Source organism: Hesperophylax consimilis, chromosome 2 (assembly GCF_061612785.1).
Source record: "Hesperophylax consimilis isolate HC1 chromosome 2, BYU_Hcon_1.0, whole genome shotgun sequence".
In the NCBI taxonomy this organism is placed as follows: Eukaryota; Metazoa; Arthropoda; class Insecta; order Trichoptera; family Limnephilidae; genus Hesperophylax; species Hesperophylax consimilis.
In genome coordinates this window covers 33,105,231-33,125,594 of record NC_142837.1, presented here as the reverse complement: position 1 = coordinate 33,125,594, position 20,364 = coordinate 33,105,231, and the positions used below count along the sequence as shown (strand labels likewise).

The 20,364-nt window shown below is 35.8% G+C and overlaps 1 protein-coding gene across 3 annotated transcripts in view; it reads right to left on the bottom strand.

Moving 5' to 3' along the window:
- Window positions 1-4,843: 4,843 nt before the first annotated feature.
- The window catches only part of LOC149425912 (uncharacterized), a 42,494-nt gene continuing 26,973 nt past the window's right edge, over window positions 4,844-20,364 (bottom strand). The window contains exons 5-11 of one of the 3 annotated variants that reach the window (XM_089642168.1): window positions 15,912-16,025; window positions 14,182-15,819; window positions 14,011-14,097; window positions 13,786-13,895; window positions 11,176-11,276; window positions 7,818-7,938; window positions 4,844-7,532 (exon numbers count right to left, since the gene is read on the bottom strand). In XM_089642168.1, the coding sequence (XP_089498294.1) occupies window positions 6,404-7,532; window positions 7,818-7,938; window positions 11,176-11,276; window positions 13,786-13,895; window positions 14,011-14,097; window positions 14,182-15,819; window positions 15,912-16,025 (3,300 nt within the window). In that variant the 3' untranslated portion in view covers window positions 4,844-6,403. The remainder of the gene's footprint in view (window positions 7,533-7,817; window positions 7,939-11,175; window positions 11,277-13,785; window positions 13,896-14,010; window positions 14,098-14,181; window positions 15,820-15,911; window positions 16,026-20,364) is intronic. The other 2 variants (XM_089642173.1, XM_089642180.1) reach the window with 2 other exon arrangements.

The following is a 20,364-nucleotide window of genomic DNA, read 5'->3' as shown; positions in this document are numbered from 1 at the left end:
ATAATGATGGCAGTAGGAGATTTAAAAATATTGTCAGCGTATCCCGAATTTGGGAGGCGGATATGGGTACCGCTGCCTCTGGAACCATTTATTAGATTACCAACACCCCTGCCATAGTGGTTCACTAAGTTTGATGTCTTAACAGGGGTGCCGGGTTAATGGGGTGAGGTTTGTCTAGGTCTTGGTGGCGGATGCATTTGTCCACCTACTGCGGGGCGGGCCGAGTCAGGAGAGACTGGTTGAGGGAAACATTTTGACCTCTCCAGCCATCTCTTTGCACCGCAGTGGGAGGGATGGATTCATAAGTGAAAGAACACAACAAATGCGGACAACTAGAATTAGCTCTACATTGAACTTTGTGGCGGTACTTACTAAATCTTCTTTTGGTCAAAGAAATTATTTATATCAGGCACCACTTATGTTTAATATTCTTCCAAATCATATTAAGTCTACCAATTCCTTAGTTAAATTAAAAAAGTTAATTAAGGTTTTTGTATTGACAGACGATTGTCTTAATATTTTTTCATCCTTGTCCTTTCTTAAATAATAATATTTTATATAAGTCCCATTTGCTAAAAACTGAATGTCACCCTATCTGTCTTTATTATCTACTTTTATTCTTCTTTTGAATAATGATTAATGATTAGTTATGGTTCAAATATTGTTACAATATACTGTCAAATTACCCATCTGGTAACACATCTAATACTTATTTATTCTTTAATTTTGAAATATTTTGTGTTTGTATGTAGAATTACTTTATGTTTGTGATTACTCTTATGTTTGCTTCACTCAAATGTAAATTGTTAACCTAGACACAGGCTTAGTAATAGTGAGGTTGATTTTTATGGGAAAAAAAGTGTTTTATGTATAGTGAGATGCAATAAATAAATAAATAAGTCCGTCACTCTTGGATACATTGACCCCCAGATTCATACCCACCCCCACACCTTTTTCTTTCCCAGAACATCCTCTTTTCCATAATAAGACCTCCACACAGCATCCCCAAAGAAGACACAGGGCCTTAGGGCATTTTTTCCCTTGTGGTCTCCTGTGTGGAGTTATGTTAAAAAAACCCCGAGAATGATTGTATTTCTTAACAAAAATTATACCTTTATTAAGCAGTTGGCGATCATATTGCTATCCAACGCAAAAAGGTAGCCACTTTTATGTAACTAACATAACGCTTTAGCCAAAGTAGAACTTTAAAATACCTACAAGCCAAAAGTTAATTTTGACACAAAGAGAACAAAAATATTTATATTTACGTTACATTTCTGTTCAATATAATCTAATAAAAATAATAATATTTGACTAGTTATAAATATATTTCTTAACCCTAGATTCATAACCATTCGTCCCACAGACCGCGCAAATCTTAAATTTGTTTCTAGTGTCTAGAGTGAAAGAGATAGAATGATGATCTCTCAAGTACCTTCCTAGATCGCTTATTCATTAGTAACGCGGGTTCGCTTGCCTCACAGTGAAGTCTTGTGGACAAGTTATAGACCTTTGAACGTCTGAGAGACAAATCTTTATGAATAGTGTAACTTTTGACGAGACTGCAAGTTATTTTGAAAACATTGTTTTTGATGAGTTCTGCTTATACAAAGTAAAAGTAAGTATATGATATTATTCTATATGAGTTATTATTTATAGTTACATCTTATTTTATCGTTCAAAATGTATTATTGTGTGTATTTTACATCAAATCTTTTTATTTTATTTTAGAATGGATGATCGGCAAATTGATGACTATTTGAATCGTTTATCTGATTCTGGAGATGATGATTTTACCAGTCAGCAAAAGGGTTGAAATCAGTGATGTCGAAGATCATGTGGAATTAGATGAAATGGTCCCGACAGTGATAACGACATGGTTACGTAAAAGACACAAAATGCCAACTTTGAAGAGATGCCTAAAAAGGAAAATGGCCGAAGTTTTAGATGAAATGCCTACCATTGCCACACCTGGTCCAAGTGGTACTCAAAAAAATGTTTGTGGTTATTGTGATTATAAAAAACGGCATATGACAAGTTTCTAATGCAAGCAATGCAAAAAGTATATGTGCATGGACCATCGCGGCCCCATGTGTGTGGAATGTACCGATGAAATTTAATTTTAACTCGTTTATTATTTTTTTTGCTACCTAATTAAACATATAAAAGAGTGCCATACATAATTTATTTATTTTATTTACAAGTACCCCAAAACTCGTCACTTAAATTTAGTCGTCTGTGAGATGAATGTTTATGAATAATGTTCCTTTTAGATAAGGTTATGAATCTAGGGTTAATAAATAGAAATGATATAATTTCGTCTACCGTTTTTGATTTTCGTAATTCTGTTCTATTTCTTTCAAAGTAATGTGTAGTGGAGTTTTAGCGTCTCCGAACGCAAATCATTATGTTAAATAGCACAAGAATGCATTATTTCAGTTTCCTACTATTTCCACACTAAGCTAAGAGCTCATGTAGTGAAGATTAGGACAAGCTGTCGTGGGAAGGATTCTAACCTGCGACTTTCCCTTCAGGAAAAGAGCATCATCTCGAGCGCCACCAAGCCAAGCAAATTAAAAAAATTTCAATTTGTATTATGTCATCAAATTTGCTTTTGTTTGCATGGACGCCTTTTTAAAATGACAATGTATCGTTATATACGTATGATATACACCGTAGTCAAATCTAAACCAATGTTAAAGGATTCTAAAAGCATTGCAATATAAACTTATTGCATACGGGAATATACGGACTTCGTTAAATGTTCATAATGTACGGATGCTTTATTGAAAATGGAATAAACTGTGATATACGCACGATATAAGCAGTTGCCAAAAAGGCGGCAATATGAAAAGGAGTCCGAATGACTCTAAAATCTCGTAAAAATGTGAACGCTCTTAAAACACAATTTCTGGCTAATTCTTTTACTATCACTTAATTCTACAACTAAAAATATGTAAACATTCACTGCGTTTTTATTTTTAAACCTACCTTAAGTAGTGGTAGTCAAAACGATGTGAAGGGAAAGGATGCCAAATCTGATTTGATTATATATAATCGGTTTGTCAAAAAAATAAAATAAAATTCCATGATTTCGAACAAAGTTATTGTTTTATTTCGTTATGTAAAAAAGGTATGATCTGTACTGAATAAGCATGAATGCGCTTGAAAGCAAGGAGTGTGTGCAACAAAGATATTAGAAGAACGAGATATGCTATGTTGGCCGCCGGACCGTAGGCGGAGTACTACCTAATTAGGGTACTTTGAATACTATCGGGACGTGTACGCACAGAAATCTGTTCTATGTATTAGTGCGGATACCTTAGCGTAAGCGAAGGTGTGCAGTAGTATTGGTGAACAAAACCGGCGACACTGGCCAAAACAATTCCACACAGTATGAACTGCTCATAGCACATCTCGTTCTTCTAATATCTTTGGTGTGCAATGACAGTGTTGTGTAATGTTTAATTCTTCTCTGCGTACCCCTGTGGAGAAATGGTGACAGCGGAGGCATTATAAATAAATAGTTATATCATAATCGAATTATAATGAAAAATTATTTTTAATTATCTTATGTACTTATATATTGTTATCAAGATAAATTTGTAGAACTTCATTTTAATTTAAAGTTTTATACATATAAAAACCAATTTATAATCAATTTTACGTGAAAACTTACCCCATTTTCCCACAAGAGTCAATTATGTTTTAAATTAGCATATCTGCACATATCTTTGGATGACGGTTGTCTTTAAAAAAACGGTCAGCGACAGTTGAATCCCAGAGCTAATTACGCTAAATGCGAGAAATTTATTATATTTCATATTAAGATTTACTATGTTCTATGTATTATTGAATCAGTTCTATATATCAATGTATTTCTCATGGGAGTACGAGCTAAAAAGTTTATAAAATGAGGTGAAATTTTTGAGGTTATTCCAAGACGTGTTAAAAATTGATAAAACATTATTGAAAATTTTACAAATTATTAATAAAAGTTACATAAATACTTCAGTAATACATGAATCGTAAAGTTTTCCAGAAATGCATGATAAGTACATATGAAAATGGTGTTAAAAAAAATTGACTCTTTAATATGTAATAAAAAAATAAAATCTATCGACAAGATGAAAAGTGAAGTGAGAGTTTCATTGCAAATTTTCTTATAATAAGGAATGTGTTTTCAAAATGTGGAGTTTCATAGATTTTCCATACGTTTTCCGGATTAATATACAGTTGCATATTACATATTTTTTTTTAAACTCAAAATACATTTTAAATTCCAAAATCTATGTATTTAGAAATGAAAATGTTTATTTCTAATAAACACGTCTGAGATATTATTTTATCTAGTTTTTAGTACAGTTTTTGTTTTTGCAAAAGGATCAAAATTAACTAATATAAGAGAATAATAATATATATACTAATATATATTGTATACTAACAATTGGGTTGTTCCACACGGGAACAGTTGGGAATTTTGCATGCGAAAGTACGTTTGCTCAAGACTTCCTAATTAATAAAACCATCATGTAACGGGTTAATTAAATCACACTATATTAACACATTTCAGCCGGATATTTTTTGTGCTGGCGCTACGTTGTCTCTGGGTGAAAAAAGGGTAGCGCGCAATTTTCTTTAATTTGTTTTAAATCGCTATATCTTCGAAAATAATTAAAATATTTTAATAAAAATTCCTACGTAGTAACTCAGCATACCCAAGCTGTGTACTAAACTAAAATAGAATATTATTTGAAATGCAACTCAATTAACCTTGTTATACGTTTATTACGGTCCGCCTATCAGTATTTGAACATACCTGCTTTCTTTAAATACGCTCGCTCGCTTGCACACAGGAGTTGAGTGGGTGCGGAACAGAGATAGAGATTCGAATCGGGTTTCAGGGTCATAAAAACCCTCATTCCAGGAATTGAATAATTACAATAACATGTTATCTAAATAATATACTGTCATTTTGTTGAAATACCGATGTAAACGAAAGGCACGAAGATAAATATAAAAAGAAGACTTGCATTACGATTCGATACTTATGTACATATAGTTGGGACCTTTGCAAAGAGATTGGTATATAATATGTATTCATATAAAAACATTGAATAATTCCGTCTTTTCTGCCATTGAAATGAGGCTGGCGCAAAAGGTAGAACTACCCTTCCCGGCCTTAAGCATCAATCGACCGAACGGGTAGAACTACCTTTCCCGGCCGAAATGTGTTAAGGACGAGTTGATTCGTAACTGGCAAAAGATTTATAAAACTGGGAGTTCTGTGAACAAGTGGAACTCGCATCCAAAAAAGTATGTTTTTTATTTTTCCCTTTTTTAATAAAAAAAAACCAAAATTTCTTCGAAAATCATAAGGTTTATAAGTAGGTACTTAAATACATAGCTACTTATTTACACACCATAAATATATTAGGTAATATTTTTTTAATTTCAAATAAGGAATTATATAATTTGTCCAAAGAAATGTCACCATCCCAATGACAATTATTTTTACATACATTCTTCAGGCTGGTAGGTACCATAACATTGATTATTACGATTTGACAGCTCATAGTAGAAACCACATCGTGAACCAGAACTGAAATGTAGAAAATTTACGGACAGATGAAAAGCCAAATGGTCGAGTTAAAACAAGACATCGCTACACTTGGTCCATGAAATTAAATTGCATAGATATGTAAAGTATGAGGTGCTCGTCACGGTGACATTTGGAAACATTCAAATCTGAAATATCAATATATGCCTCTAGCTCAAATGTGTAACATAACAGTCAATATGTCAGAGGCTTCAAGGGTTGAAAATAAAGACACAACTTTTTTTTGTTTCTAACTGTCAGTTAGGATATATTAGTTGAATAAGGTTCAATGGAACGTTACTCCTGGTAAAATGAAATATTGTGCCCTTACTGGTCGAACAAAGTTTTAACTTCACAAGTAGATATATTCTAGAATCTAAAATACAAGTCCAATTTAAAAATTTCTTTGTTTTTATAAATTGAAGAATTCATTTGAAGATTCATTATTGAACAACTAAAATACTGTATATTAGAACAAACCATAAATTTTGCAATTGTTATAGATCTTATGAGAAATTGACATTGTTATGTTTGGAACACCATAACTCAGAATAAAGTGATGTTCTGATACAACCTTGTCAAACTATTTTTAAAACTTTTTTTTGTGTCTGCCTTCAAAAATTTTACATTTCAAAAAAATATTTATTTTTAATAATGAAATTTCTTTCAAAAACAGTGTTTAGTTTTCGGATATGTTTAGAAATAATCCATTTATTTTGATTTTATTGCAAAGCGGAAATTCTCTGAAGGGTTAAATAGTGTATGTAGCTAAATAAATGATTTTTTAAATGTATATGTTAATTATTAATTAACCCAATAAGGGTATGGGGGCTGTGAAGTGATGTTATGAATGTTGGGCGGCGGGGGTGGTGGCACCATGTGCGTCCTGCTGAGCATGTTGGGGGGCATCATGGGAGGTGGGCCGCTGTTGCCATGGAGAATATTGCTGGGTGGAGGCACCATAGATGGGACCATGTTGTGGGGCATCTGCCCCATCAACTGCATATTGATTCCCATGTTCTGATTATTATTTGTGTTCATGGCCATATTTGGATTCACATTGGCAGAGTTGTTGCCCATCATTGAAGACATGCCTTGTCCCATATTCTGGTTCATGTTTGGTTGCATCTGATTTTGATTCTGTCCCACATTTTGGTTCATGGCGTTCTGTCCCATGTTGTGTTGCATGTTGTTAGGGGCATTGTGTCCCATATAAGATGCAGGGCTTTGTCCCATCATGTGCTGTCCCATGTTATGAGGGATGTTCTGTCCCATGTTTTGGGGAATACCTTGTAATTGATTGGGCATCATTTGAACCATATTCGGAGACATATTTTGATGAATGTTTTGCCCCATGTTCAATGGAGAATTCTGATTCATTCCAGGAGGCATGTTTGGGGGTAAGATATAGTTGTTTGGAGCCATGGGATGTCCCATATTGTTCATCATATTCTGAGTCATGTCGTACTGAGTATTTTGATTAACATTAGGGTTCATATTTGGAGGCATGTTTTGTGTAATGTTTGACATCCCCTGCTGTCCCAAAGGATTTTGTCCAAATCCATGAGCCATGTTGTTGTTTCCCATTAACATGTTGGGCGGAGTGTTAGTATTACTCTGCGGTAGATTGAATTGCATGCCGGGTTGCATTTGCATGTTGGTATTATGAGATTGTCCTGGAGGAGGGGGTGGGGGAGGTAAGAGATGGTAAGGCAGATTGCCTTGGAACATCTGAGCTGCATTCAAGTATGGCTGATAGTTTTGCTGGTATTGTCGGTTTCCTGCATTATCGCTGACAGCCGGGGCAGGTTGTTCTTGAAACTGATTAGCGCCAGTGTACTGCACAGCGTTACTTTTATATTCTGCGCGTTGCTGTTGTTCTGTCGACCAGGGGGCTGGCTTCTTAGTAGCTGCAATGGCCGACTGTGGTGACCTGAAAGAAATATATGTTTTAAACTACATTTTAATTGTTGAACCAAAAATGGAGTTCATAAAAATATCTAATTTTGATTCTGATTCCCAACCAACAGAGATTTTGTGATGAACTGACCATGTTGAAAGGATGTCAGATGACAACACCAAAGGCCAAAACACCAGACAGGGGTAGGATGGGAAGATCCGAAACATAGGGACAGGAATAGTAGATTCCACTTTAGTGGAACTAGAATTGATATACGGTGTAAATTTAACAATATGATGAGCAAGAATATTTACTTACGTTTCATTATCTCTGTCTTTAAAACTGTCCATTTTCTTGAGAGAAAATTTCTCTTTGCTTTCGCGTTCTTCTTTCTTAGATTCAGTTCTGTCTGGTTTTTCATTTTTTTTAGACGATTCACCTAAATAAACATCAAGAAAATTAATGACACTGTCATAGTGAGATATCATCCTAAATGCGCAAGACTTGGTCAGAAGAAACTAGATGAGATTGAGAGATGCAGCGCCAACAATATTATGTGTCATTCAATGAAATTCACATGGACGTAAAGCTTCAACAAAATTCCACTCATAGTATTCAGATGGAGACATTGTGCAGAGAAAGGCTGGGACTCCCGCGAACGTGCACACCTAGAGGAAACTGGCCCTTCCAGAAAGAGCAAAATAAGGTCACAATATTATATTCTTCATCTAATTTAGTTTCTTGCACCCTCATGTAGACTTCTCAGACGATCCCAAAACTGAAATGCAAGCAAGCATTAATTGATGTTTGGGTACCTCTTGTGGTAATGTGGTAATTTAAAATTCTAGGTTTTTGGCCCCAGAAACTTGAATGCGGATCCCACTATTTACATTCCAGGTTTTTTCCAGAAAGTGTAGACTATATTAAGCCACTGACGCACAATTATTGCATTGTGTATTATTAAATGTGGACAGCTTCAAACCACAAACCACATTGTTATTGTCCAGCTTTGTCTTCAAATATCTATCAGTTCCCCTGGGGCACAGGGATTCTGCACGATGCGACGCCAGATGCTATTCAATGGAACATCGTAATGTAGCCACCACCAGTGCTATCCAACCATAGGAAGGACTCCGTCGAGGGCACCCACCACTTTCCCAATCCGTTTTAAGGACCAGATGGGTCCCTCTATATCAAAAGTTGGAAATTTATTTTTTTTTATTAAGAAAGTTATGCTGAATGAAGTTGTTTTTTTTTTATGAAAATGTTCATTATATTGAAAAAGTTTATGAGCTCTCAAAGTGAACTTGGGTAAAACGTACAATTGTGTCTTTTGATGTCACACGAAACACAATTCATAAGTAAAATGGCAGCTAGAATACTGCAGTACTCCACCAGTCACTGAATGTATCTTAACATCACACGCTTATCAGGGGCTTATGAGGTGATTTTATACAAAAACGGTGCTATACAAATGACCCATACATTATTATTATCGGCGGGCCGCAAATGTCAACTTTTTTATGACTTAAATCTTCGGTACTATTCAGTATTTTCCAAAAAAATTTTAAAGTTCTGTCATCAGCATGCTCTAATTTCGTTTCAGGAATATGGGAATTTTCCCCAAATATAAATTCCTGGGAATTTAAGCAACACTAGTTAAGACTCTACGTCCTGTCTTTCTCAGCACGGCGTAACATACACAAATTTATAAATAGGTACCAAACATGTTTTAAGTGTTCTCAACCAAAGTTGTTCTTGGTGTTCAAAGTGGGGAGAGAACATTTATAAAGCGAACATACATTAAAAGAGGAAAATAAAAAGGAAAAACAAAAAACACATTCCCATGGCAGCACCATCTTGTAGATCGTCTAAAGCTTCGGGAAAGCCACAGACTGTCGTGGCGAGAGACAACAAGCAGTGGGACAGGAGAGTGGTCTTTAGAATCCTTCACACTACCCCTAGCAACTCAGTGGCCAGACGCGACCCCTGTGAAGACGGCGGTATAGTGGAGAAGGATAACTATAATCCGTCCTCAAGTCGTTATCTTCTTATTCTTCTGGTGTCTTCCAGCTACCTCAGCAGCTTTATACAAGTCTGAGAAATTCAGTGTCCTTATACATTATAGGCAACCAGGAGTAGTGCTTCATCAACTTGTGTCTGTCCATGGCAGGATCTTACAGCAGTTTCCAAATTTGTTAAAAACTACTCTTTGCTGAAAGGAATTTCAGTCACAAATAATTGGAAACAGTGATAAACAAAAATGGACACTCAAGAAGTGTTAACAAACGCCAGAAAATGTGTCCTACACCAGCTAACTGCCAAGTCTGGAATCTGAGATGAATGTTGATCTGAAAAATTGATATTCGAGGTAAAAACCAAATAAAATTGTAGAAGATTAATAAAGATAATGAATTTGTAAAAAATTATTGTATTTTCACTACCTATGTTTCTGAAAAGGTAAATGTTAACAAAGCTGCTGAAACGCTTCTCCCGTCACATGGTTTTTGGCTGCTTCTTCACACTGCTATTCCAGGGTGTATGGTACGCTATACTCATCATCTACCTCCAATCCCCCTCCACGCAGTCTAGCCACCTATCTGTCTCTGGGACACATCAACTGGCACACCACACAATCATAACTGTCGGTGTCCTCTGATGCTTCACTCCTCATGAAAATTAATTCACACATCAGACGCTCAGACTACGCGAGAAGATCTTGGTTTTCTGGAACTAGACGTAAAAGTCTGAATGTGAAATGGACGAATCTAATGCAGTGTTCCTAAGTTCATTCTGTTCTCTGCCGATCATCATTCAATTGAAGCTAGAAGCAACAAAATAAAACTGTTTGAGAATAACTTTTCTGCTTTCCTCAACCATTTGTAAATGGAAATGGATTTCTGAACCCGGCGAAGTCGGCAGAAGTATTCATTTATATTTTCCACATCACAGAACCATTTTTCTAGAAATAATAAGAAAACTTATCTACATTTGGAGGGGTTTTGTAATTAATTTGCAAAAAAACTGCTGGCATTTCAACGAACCTGAAAATCACAAACACAAAAATCAACCCATAAAAAACAAAGTTTTTATACTTTAATAAAGTTTTTTTTTTGGTTTGACCGAGGATTGTACCTTCCTTCCCAGGAACTGGAGTCGACTGTGCTAACAACCTCGCCAAATGTCGATTGGGTAAAGCCGACATTTATTTTGTATATTAACCGCTGTAATGTCACCCAATTTCAGAGAAATGCGTATATGTCCTTGTGTGTGTATGTGATTGCCACCAAAAGTTGAAAGAATACATCGTCATCCACAGCGAGTCTATCAGCTCGATCGGATGTCAGAAAGTGGGTTAATTTCCATTTCAAAGATTTGCATTCATTCATTACTGAAAACAAAAGTGAAATTCAAATAGATGTATTTAAAAAAGGGGAAATTTCTTTTCTGACCAATTCTTGTAACACTTATAGCAGTAACATTGTGTGTTTGACAAAAAAAAAATATTTTAGCAGCATACTCTGCGTACAGTGTCAAACATGCATTTTATTCATACACTTATTAATGAAATCAAGTAGAGAATCTGGTAAAAAAATACTGCTAGACAAACTGAAAAAGGAAGTTCTTAGGTGAACAAAACATTATTAGCTTCTGTAATATAAGCTGATAAAAATACCTTTCTTGTCAGACCATTTACCGGAGCTGCCGCATTTCTCACTCTTGACGGAGTCGGTTGGCTTTACAAGTCTGCTGGGAGACTTACTGGACCTCTGAGATCTGAGGAATGGTGAAATGTTACAAGTATTAAGTCTGAAGAAGACAGTCATCATCAAGAAAATCGTCTTCTTGCTCTAGTGTAAAGCTTTCCATAAATAGAGACCCGCTCTGGCATCTGTCGTTGTTGTACAGCTCAAACAAAACCGCTTGCAATAACCTGTCATGCGTTGGATGTAAATTAACTTCTGTGTCAAATATAACCCCCTCGTGTGCCGGCGGCAAAATGAAGTTTTTTAAGCCCTATACTAACTGACAGAATTTTGTTGTTTAGCAAAATGATATTTTTGGAAATTGTAGGTACTGTCTTACCAGATAATGTGTTTATTAGTTATTAAAATTTATGTATATAACACGAGTAGTTTACCCAAAATAACTACTTATATTCACAGAAATGAAAATTTCTCTCTCATTTTAATTTATAGAAATACATTTTTATGGATTTATAATATTTTCATAAAGCTAAATAAGTGTCCTTCACATTGAAAATAAAATAATAAAATGATGTTTTCCGCTAAATAAATTTAGTATAGTAGTTCCACAGAGAGGTCATAATTACATACTCTTCCTTTTCACATGTCTTGTATGAAAATAATAAGAAAAAAGGTATTAGAACGAATGACATCACGTATGACCCCTCTCCAGGACTACTATAATATAATATTAGTAGATCGATGACACTTTCACAATGGCAATGCGAATTTTCAGATAAAATAAATATGTTTGCACATGACAAAAAAAAAAGATAGAATAGTATAAAGATATATTATTTCCTCGCCAAAATAACGTAAAATCGAGTCAAGTGTGGTTGAGTTGCTAGCATATCCACTAGGGATACGCCGGCACTTGATGGGTATAAATGTAAGATATCCGCTAGGGATACACTGGAACTTGACAGGTACATATCCGATAGGATACACCAGCATTCAAGTGGTTAAAATAGACCTTGTTGAAAATCTGAAGATGTGAACAGGTATGTAAAATTTAATCAATGTTAAAATGAACACATTCTAGAAATAAAAAGCTGTACGAAAAACAAGTCAAAGTCTAAATTCACATAGTGATTTGATGTAAAATACAAATATTTCAGAATGGGTAAGAGAGATTTCTAGTAGGTAGGTTCACCAGTTTCCCGCTTGTACTACGAGTCACCGTGTATAATAAACATGTACTTTTGTGAACATATGAAAACAAGCAGAAATTTCCAGTACGGGTTTTGCAACTCCACGACTCATCTAACTGCTATGTGTATCTGAGCTGTAGAAAAGTATTTCAAAAATGTTTCTGATTGCATAATGAAAGCCATAATGTTTCTCAGGTGAAGTATGTACTCCAATTAGATGTAAATTGATTCCGCTCATACTCTGCTATGTATTTGGTTGTGCAGCTTGTAGATCAAAACACACCAAAAAATTCATTCTTTGAATTTTTAGTAAAACAGTATATGACATGTCATGCCATCTGATTTGGCTTCTAAAGTAAACCAAGCAGATGGCATGAGAAGCGAGGAAAGAATAATACAACGAAAGATAAAACTGTGTTGGCATACAGACGTTGCTCTGCATGTTTGAAGATGCTGCATAAGATGATTGTGCGGGCTCTGAAACGTTCAGAATAAGCAGAAAAGGGTTTGATGAAAAATAGCAACACAACTACAATATATTTAATCCATCCGACTGCAGCCTTGCGGATTTCTTTTCCATTGTTTTTATAATAATCTGCAAGTGTCGTAATCAACTACACAAGGCCCCTATGATACTTGTTCAGTTCAACGCATCGGTGATCTTTCCCTGCTTCTCCTGTCTTCCATATTGCTAGTGAAGCTCACTTCTCCGGGTACCAGTTCTCAGTTTGTCAAATATCTCAGGACGTGTTATAGGCAGACAGTTGACAGCATGATTTGAATGCCTAGTCTCTTTCAGAATGTAACGATTAGCTCACCAATCTATTAATTCTGAGGGAACATTATAAAAAAATATGGAAAAATTTATCACCAGCTGGCATCACTCATTCCCTCCACAGATCTGGTTAGCAGCTTCTAGGTGTTGGCTCACAGCTCGGTAAGGTGAATCTAATAATGTATCTTCAGGTCTTCTTACTGCCCTAATCCAAGAACATAATAATTATCCCAATGGATTTTGGACGGATATTCTCCATGGCTGCTGGCGGATATCTTCACCACGTCACAAATTGCACCAGCTTTGAGCCAACTCTTAGTTGGGAGATTCATAGAAAGTCACCAGTTGTATACAAATGATTGTATTCAAAACCAGGAAAGTTATCATAGTCTATATCAAAGTTACATATTTAGCAAGATTACAAGAAAGTATTAAATCTGGAGCTTACACCACATATTCTGGGCCCGGGAACGGATTAAGGGGAATACTGAAAACGAATACGCATACACAAATAATGATCTCTGTCACAGGAGAGAATTACACAAGAATTCTGTATGAAATGTGAATTTAACATAAACATGTTTGTTTTTGGTTATTTTGAAGTTTTAACTCACCCAGCAATTGCTGCTTTGTAATCTTCTTGATCAAATCTTTTCTTATGACTAGATTTGCCAACATCTGTGCTTGTGGACGATTTTGGAGTTTGTTTGTTTGTCCACGTATTCTGAAAAAAATTGCATAACTCAAATGAAATAATCTTATAGTTTATTAAAAAAAACGAGTATTCCATGACGGTGGTAGGTTTGTGATTACATAATGAAATTAATATAACAAGTTACCTCCTGTTCAAATCTCCTCTTGCGACCTCCATCGGGAGACCTCTCCTTGCGATGATGATCGGTATCGCTTCTATTACGATTCACTTGCTGTAAAAATATTGTTAAAATTAAAATAAATTGTCACACGTAAATAAAATATTCCAATCATATTATACAATACAAATTTCTCACCATTGGCTGATTGTTGTCACCTTGTCCGTATTGTTGCGCGACAGTCTTATGTTGTACAATCTGGTTGTTCGATGGTACAGAGATGTTGAATCTAGCACCGCCTTCCTGCTGATTGTGATCTTGGTCTTGATTGTTTTTGTATTGCGTGGATTGACGATTGTCTTCTGCCTGAGGTTGCACTTCCTCACTCTCCAGTGGCTGGAAGCGGGATGGTCTGCTCTCATTATTGCTGCGTGGGAAATCACTCATCTTTCTCTCATTCTCAAACTCCCTGATACTCTCCTTCCTCAACCAAACTGGATCATTTTGCTGGTTAGAGTTGTCCTGTTCGCTTCTGCTCCACGGATAAACATATTGTCTGTTATTTCTAGGTCCTCTACGATTCCTGGAGGATCTGTTCCTGCCTTGGGTATCATTTCTCTTTGAATCTTGTCTGGGCGACAGTGGCTCGCTTTGGTTGGAAGTAGATTGGTTGAAATTCCTTGGGTTTGGTGTTTGCTGATTCCCCTGGTTCTGCTGACCAACTTGTTGGTTATAAGCTTGATCCATCTGCTGATGACTATCGTTATCTGAGAATTGGTTGGGAGGCATTTGCCTGGTTTGTTGTTGGTTATTCGCCATCTGACTGTCTTCTTGCAAAGTTGACATGTGATTAGTTGGCTGGTTGGAATTGTGACTAATTTGTGGGCTTTGGATGTTACCCTGCTGACATAAGTATTGGTTGCTTGTTGATTGATTCGACGAAGGACCTTCCGACAGTTGTTGAGGCTGAGGGGGGCGGTTGGGAGGCAGCTGCCCGAGGATGGGGAATGAACGATTATGTGTGACTTGAAAATTAGAAAGCAAACCAGATTGATTTTGATTAGGAGGAATTGGCATATTAATTTGCCCACGTTGATTATCTTGCCTAGAGCTCTGCTCCTTATGCTCTGTACAATCCTGTTCTGACTGTTGCATATTAGGGTTATTATTACTCTGCCTTCCTTGGCTTGGGCCATCATGCTCAGAATCACCATCTGACATATTAGACTGATAGGAAGAATTCATGTTGGAGGTATTTGCATTGTTAGATTGGCTAAAAGGGGAATACATTTCATTTTGATTTTGACGGATAATCTGCTGCTGGTGTTGGCTATTGCCATCTCGATTCATCTGGCCCTGGACATGTCCAATAACATGGTACTTCTGGTTGCTTTGGAAGCTATGGGACATCTGATTATTGTGATCTAGTTGCAGCTGAGTGATGATCATTTGGGGTGGAGGCTGAGAGAGAGGGTTCATGGAGTTGTTTCCATCCCCCATTTGCGCCTGGGTTTGTACAGGCGGTGCCTGATGGTAGACCAGCCCCCCTTGAACGAGGGAGAAGGTGCCCATGGAGGAAGAAGCCACCATGTCAGGGGGGAGATAGAGGGGTTGGGGAGGGGGGTGGCTGACCACAAGTACAGGGGGTGCAGAGGGAGGCGGGGCCGACAGTTGGACTAACTGTGGGGGTGGCACCAGGGGCCCAGCATGTTGAGGGATGTGCACCCCGGGCGGGGGGATGTTGACGTGGGTGATTGGCCTTGGGGGGGGCTGCAGCACTACCTGCTGGAGTTGAAACTGCTGTTGGCTGTTGGCACCTCCAATCTGACCAGACTGCTAAAAACATACATAGGTTACGTGATGAGACAAAACAAAAATCTTCCTTTCAATTTACTTTAGACAATAAATAGATGTTATTTTAGACTTACATTATTTTGCGTGTTTATCAGCCACGGGTGTTCCACAGAGAATTGTGGCGGGGCCACAATGTGATGTTGGGGTGGTGGCGGCATGGACATCTGCGGTGGGGTCATCTGTGGCTGCTAACAAAAGTTATCCATTTTATTAATATAATAACATTTTAGTATCTTCAGTGATGATCAACTATATACCACCTCAGCAACAAAAAACACCCAATATCTGATAATAATTTCAGTTCTGATAATAATTTCAGTAATTTATTTTTTGTTCATAAGCCAGAAAGACTTATGAACAAAAAATAAATAAAAAAATAGGTATACGAATTTTGGCTCTGGATCCTGTGAACACTGGTTCAGAACAATGCAAAGTACAAATTAATAAAACATTATTAAAATCAAAAGGTTTTTCAAGGGACCCTAGCATGAAAGCCAACATGGAAACGATAAAAGTCTTTAATCAACAATACTATCGTCATAATTGAAAAGGCAGCTGGAAATGTTCAATGGTCACATTCTGATACGCAAGAACATTCATGTTTATCTGCCTATTATAATAAAAAGTAGGTATGTAAATCAGAATGTGACCACTGAAAAATTGCCTTTTGGCTTTTTTTGTATTTCTTATTTATAGAGACACCCATTGAAAGCTTTAATTTTTAAGAAATGTAGCATTAATTGTTGAAAAAATAGCTTTAATTTTGCGTTTTCATAGCGTTTATAGCTAAATAGGATAACATCAAGGAATGGGAGTCGGCAAGAGGGGAAAAACAATTAAATTAGCAAAATCACTTGAAACATGTTTATTGTATTATTGATTGAAACTCAACATGGCACATTTTTCTACAGTAGAGTGTGTCATGTTCGTTCTACGATCTGTCAAACCAAGATTATGGCGACTAAAAAATCTTTTTGCGTCAACACTATTTACAGGGGCCCACACAGTCATCAGACCTGCCGCAGCAAATTCTCTGTGAACAGCAGAGCTTTACAGCTAAGAGAAGCTGAACTACGTCTACGTGACCTACCAGGTAAGTATTGTACTGTATATTTTCTCCATAAATAGTTAAGTAATAACAAAGATCACTGTAGAAATGTATTATAAGTTTGTACAGCGCCCTTGAGGTGATTTTGCACAAAAACGGCGCTATACAAGTCATCCAATTATTATTATTATTATTACGTCTACAGTAACTCCATCCCTCACTTGCTCTACAAGCTGTCTTTGAAAATGGCTGTTACCTTCCAGGAATTTACTGTCATCAACAGATTTAAATGTTGGTGTAAGCCTACTTTTACTTGCTAAAAGAATAGCGTCTGATCGCTGGAATTTCTGACCTAGAATCGCAGGATTGAACATTTTACCTGCGTGCTCAAAAAATAGATTAGTGCTGTTGTCTTGACGGTTCAGCATATGAGATGCCAGTTTCACAGAACTCTTTTGACAACTCTCTCTTATTTGGGTTAGGACAACCTGGTTCTTTACCTCCTGCACAGCCTTTAAGGTTTTGGCAGGGAAAACACCATCACTCCTCCACACCAAATCCTCCCAAAGAAAATGAGCGTATGGATATTTTGACCCTTTTAATTTATTTATTTTGTAAGAAACAAACAGCTTTTATATAATATGCAGTGATAGATATAAATATACAAGTTAATTGAAGTCAAGCCACAGAAGTTTCTTATGTTAAAGTGCATTAGAAATGAAGTTTTAGTTTCTTAACCCTTGAGACGTTGTTGATTTGCACGGATCGAACCTTCTACAAGCTTCCATTTTTTCAAAGACAATAACAAGCACTATTTCGTTCTCTTTCTGACATAAAAGAAATAATTAATTTTTAGATGAGAGGAAGAGAGATATATGCATTTGAATAATGTGCGGTCGTTCTGGGACAAATATGGTCTTAAGAGAGTATAATGCGCGCACGGCATTTGGGACTGTTTGGGTCTTAGAAGGTCCCAAGGGTTAAAATTAATTTGGTGTTAAAGGAAGGGGAGAGGAAGAGGAAAATAGGAAGAGGATAGGAAGAGGAAAATAGGAAAAGGATAGGAGATACTGCCGATACATTCCATACTCTCATATTAATAATCGATCGTACGCATTACTTCATATCGATATTTCTTTAGGTTATTACCAAAAATTTCAATGCTGTAAAATTTTTTATTATATTGTGCACATATACGAGGAATTGGGGAATTTTTTCAAATGTTTGTTCTACACGAGGGTAGATAAAATAAATCAGATTGTCGGGTTGATCTAGACGGAATATGAAAATTTATTAAATTGGTAAGTTCTGGTGAGTCCAGACCATTATTTAGGATTTTAAATAATAGGATTTGATCAAAAATTAGACGTCGTGTTTGGAGGGAGTTAAAATTATGAAATTTAATGGATTCGGTATAATTTGAGAAGTGTAAGTTTAGTTTATAATTTATGTGTTAAAAATTTTTTTTTTTAATTCTTTCTATTCTTTCGATATGGGCTTGGTATAAAGGAGTCTAGATCGGTGTACAGTGTTCCAGGTGTGGGCGAATATATGAGGTGTAAAGGGAATATAGAGTGTTTATGTTGTGGAAGGGTTTTGCAATGCGAATTATAAATCCCAGCATTTTATTGGCTTTGTTAATGATGTCATCAGTGTGTTGGATAAAGTTTAATTTAACATCCAGTGTTACCCCAAGGTCCCTGATATATTTTACTTCATTGATGTGTGTGCCGTTTAGTGTGTATACAAAGGATATTTTATTTTTATTACGTGTAAATGTTAATTTATTGCATTTTGCGATGTTAATAACAAGTTTGTTTAATTTGCAATAGACAAAGAGACGATTGAGGTCCTCTTGAAGTTTAATGCAGTCGTTGATTGATTTAATAACTAAGTATATTTTTTTATCATCTGCATATGCTAGGTAATTAGCATGTAAAAAACCTTTGTGAATATCGTATATATACACATTAAATAATAATGGGCCTAAATGAGAACCTTGAGGTATATTTATATATGAGGTATATACATTTACCAATTTGACAAATTGGCCACACACTTTATCAACAAATGTCAAATGAATACATATCAAAGTTGCCTTGCTACTATCTGCAAACTACTCTAAAATATAATCAATACTCGAGTGTGGTCAACGAATGCCCGCTCCATTCATTACCTGGCGGGATTGATGAGTTCCACATGGCGATGCCTGATGCCCTAGACTGGCTCACAGACCTAGATGTCCCCCTCTGACCCCCCCACCATACGAAAGAAGAAGAATACTTGAGTTTTTGGGTTCATACTCCTTCATGAAATAGATGAGAGCATCCTTGTACTCAGCTGCTATTTCGCGTTTTAACGTATTTATAGCTAAAATCACCATTTTTCGCTTTAATTCGCGAAAATATCGTTAATGCCATGAATGGGTGTCTCTACTTATTTAGTAATACTACTAAAAAATATTTTTTCCCCAAATATTGGAAATATTTCAATTCAATGAACACACTCGCAAGCGGCCGGCTCTTGCGACTTGCGACTGCTGCTAGGGCTGTCACAACATTGAAATATAAAACGCCGTTGAGAATACTTTTATTTATTTAAAAGTTTAGGTTTTTACAGTGAGTAGGCTGTCACAACATTGAAATATAAAACACAGTTGAGAATACATTTATTTAATTAAAAGTTTTGGTTTTTACAGTGAGTAGGCATATAAAAAACAGTTTTTATAATTTATTTTTATTATTATTATTATACATTTTTATTAATACAATTATTGTTTCCTATGAAATATTGATATTTTCATATAAACACTAATGATTTAATATTCCACTTTTACGTTAAAACTTTTTAGGCTTATAAATAAATACACATTTAAGATTCTTCCAAAATTTGGTATGGTAACAATAACTTTAAAAATATACTAGAATAATATCTTTCCCTTCTTGGAATAAGTGGATATTGATATTTTTATTGTAAGTAAGGTTCTCGACTTCGATTGCAGAGGTTGGGGGTTCAAATCCCGGCATGTGCGAATAATTTTTTTTTGGGAAATCAAATAATTGAGGTCAGGTTTGTGTTGTTTGCTTTATCTGGTGTTTCTGATGTGGGAAAATTAATTTAAAGGATATGTACAGATTGGAATATTCCAAATAATAGAACTTTTGTGCTATTCTTTTTTTGCTTAGATCGTGATAGTGAAAAAGTTTGGCAGTAAAATGATTTACGAATTTTTTACAATATTTATGTATTTTTATAACGTCCCGATAAACCAATTTTTGGCAGATTGACTAACGGGTCCCTTTTTAAAAAATTCTGATATTAATATTTCATAGATTGTACTACATAAATATATAAAATAAAATATAAAAACAACAATAAAACATTACATAAAGTAGTATTTCAGAACTTAAACAAATACAAACAATTTCTTTCAGCTAGCATGTCTCCAACAATTATGTTGATTCCGTTTATAATTTCAG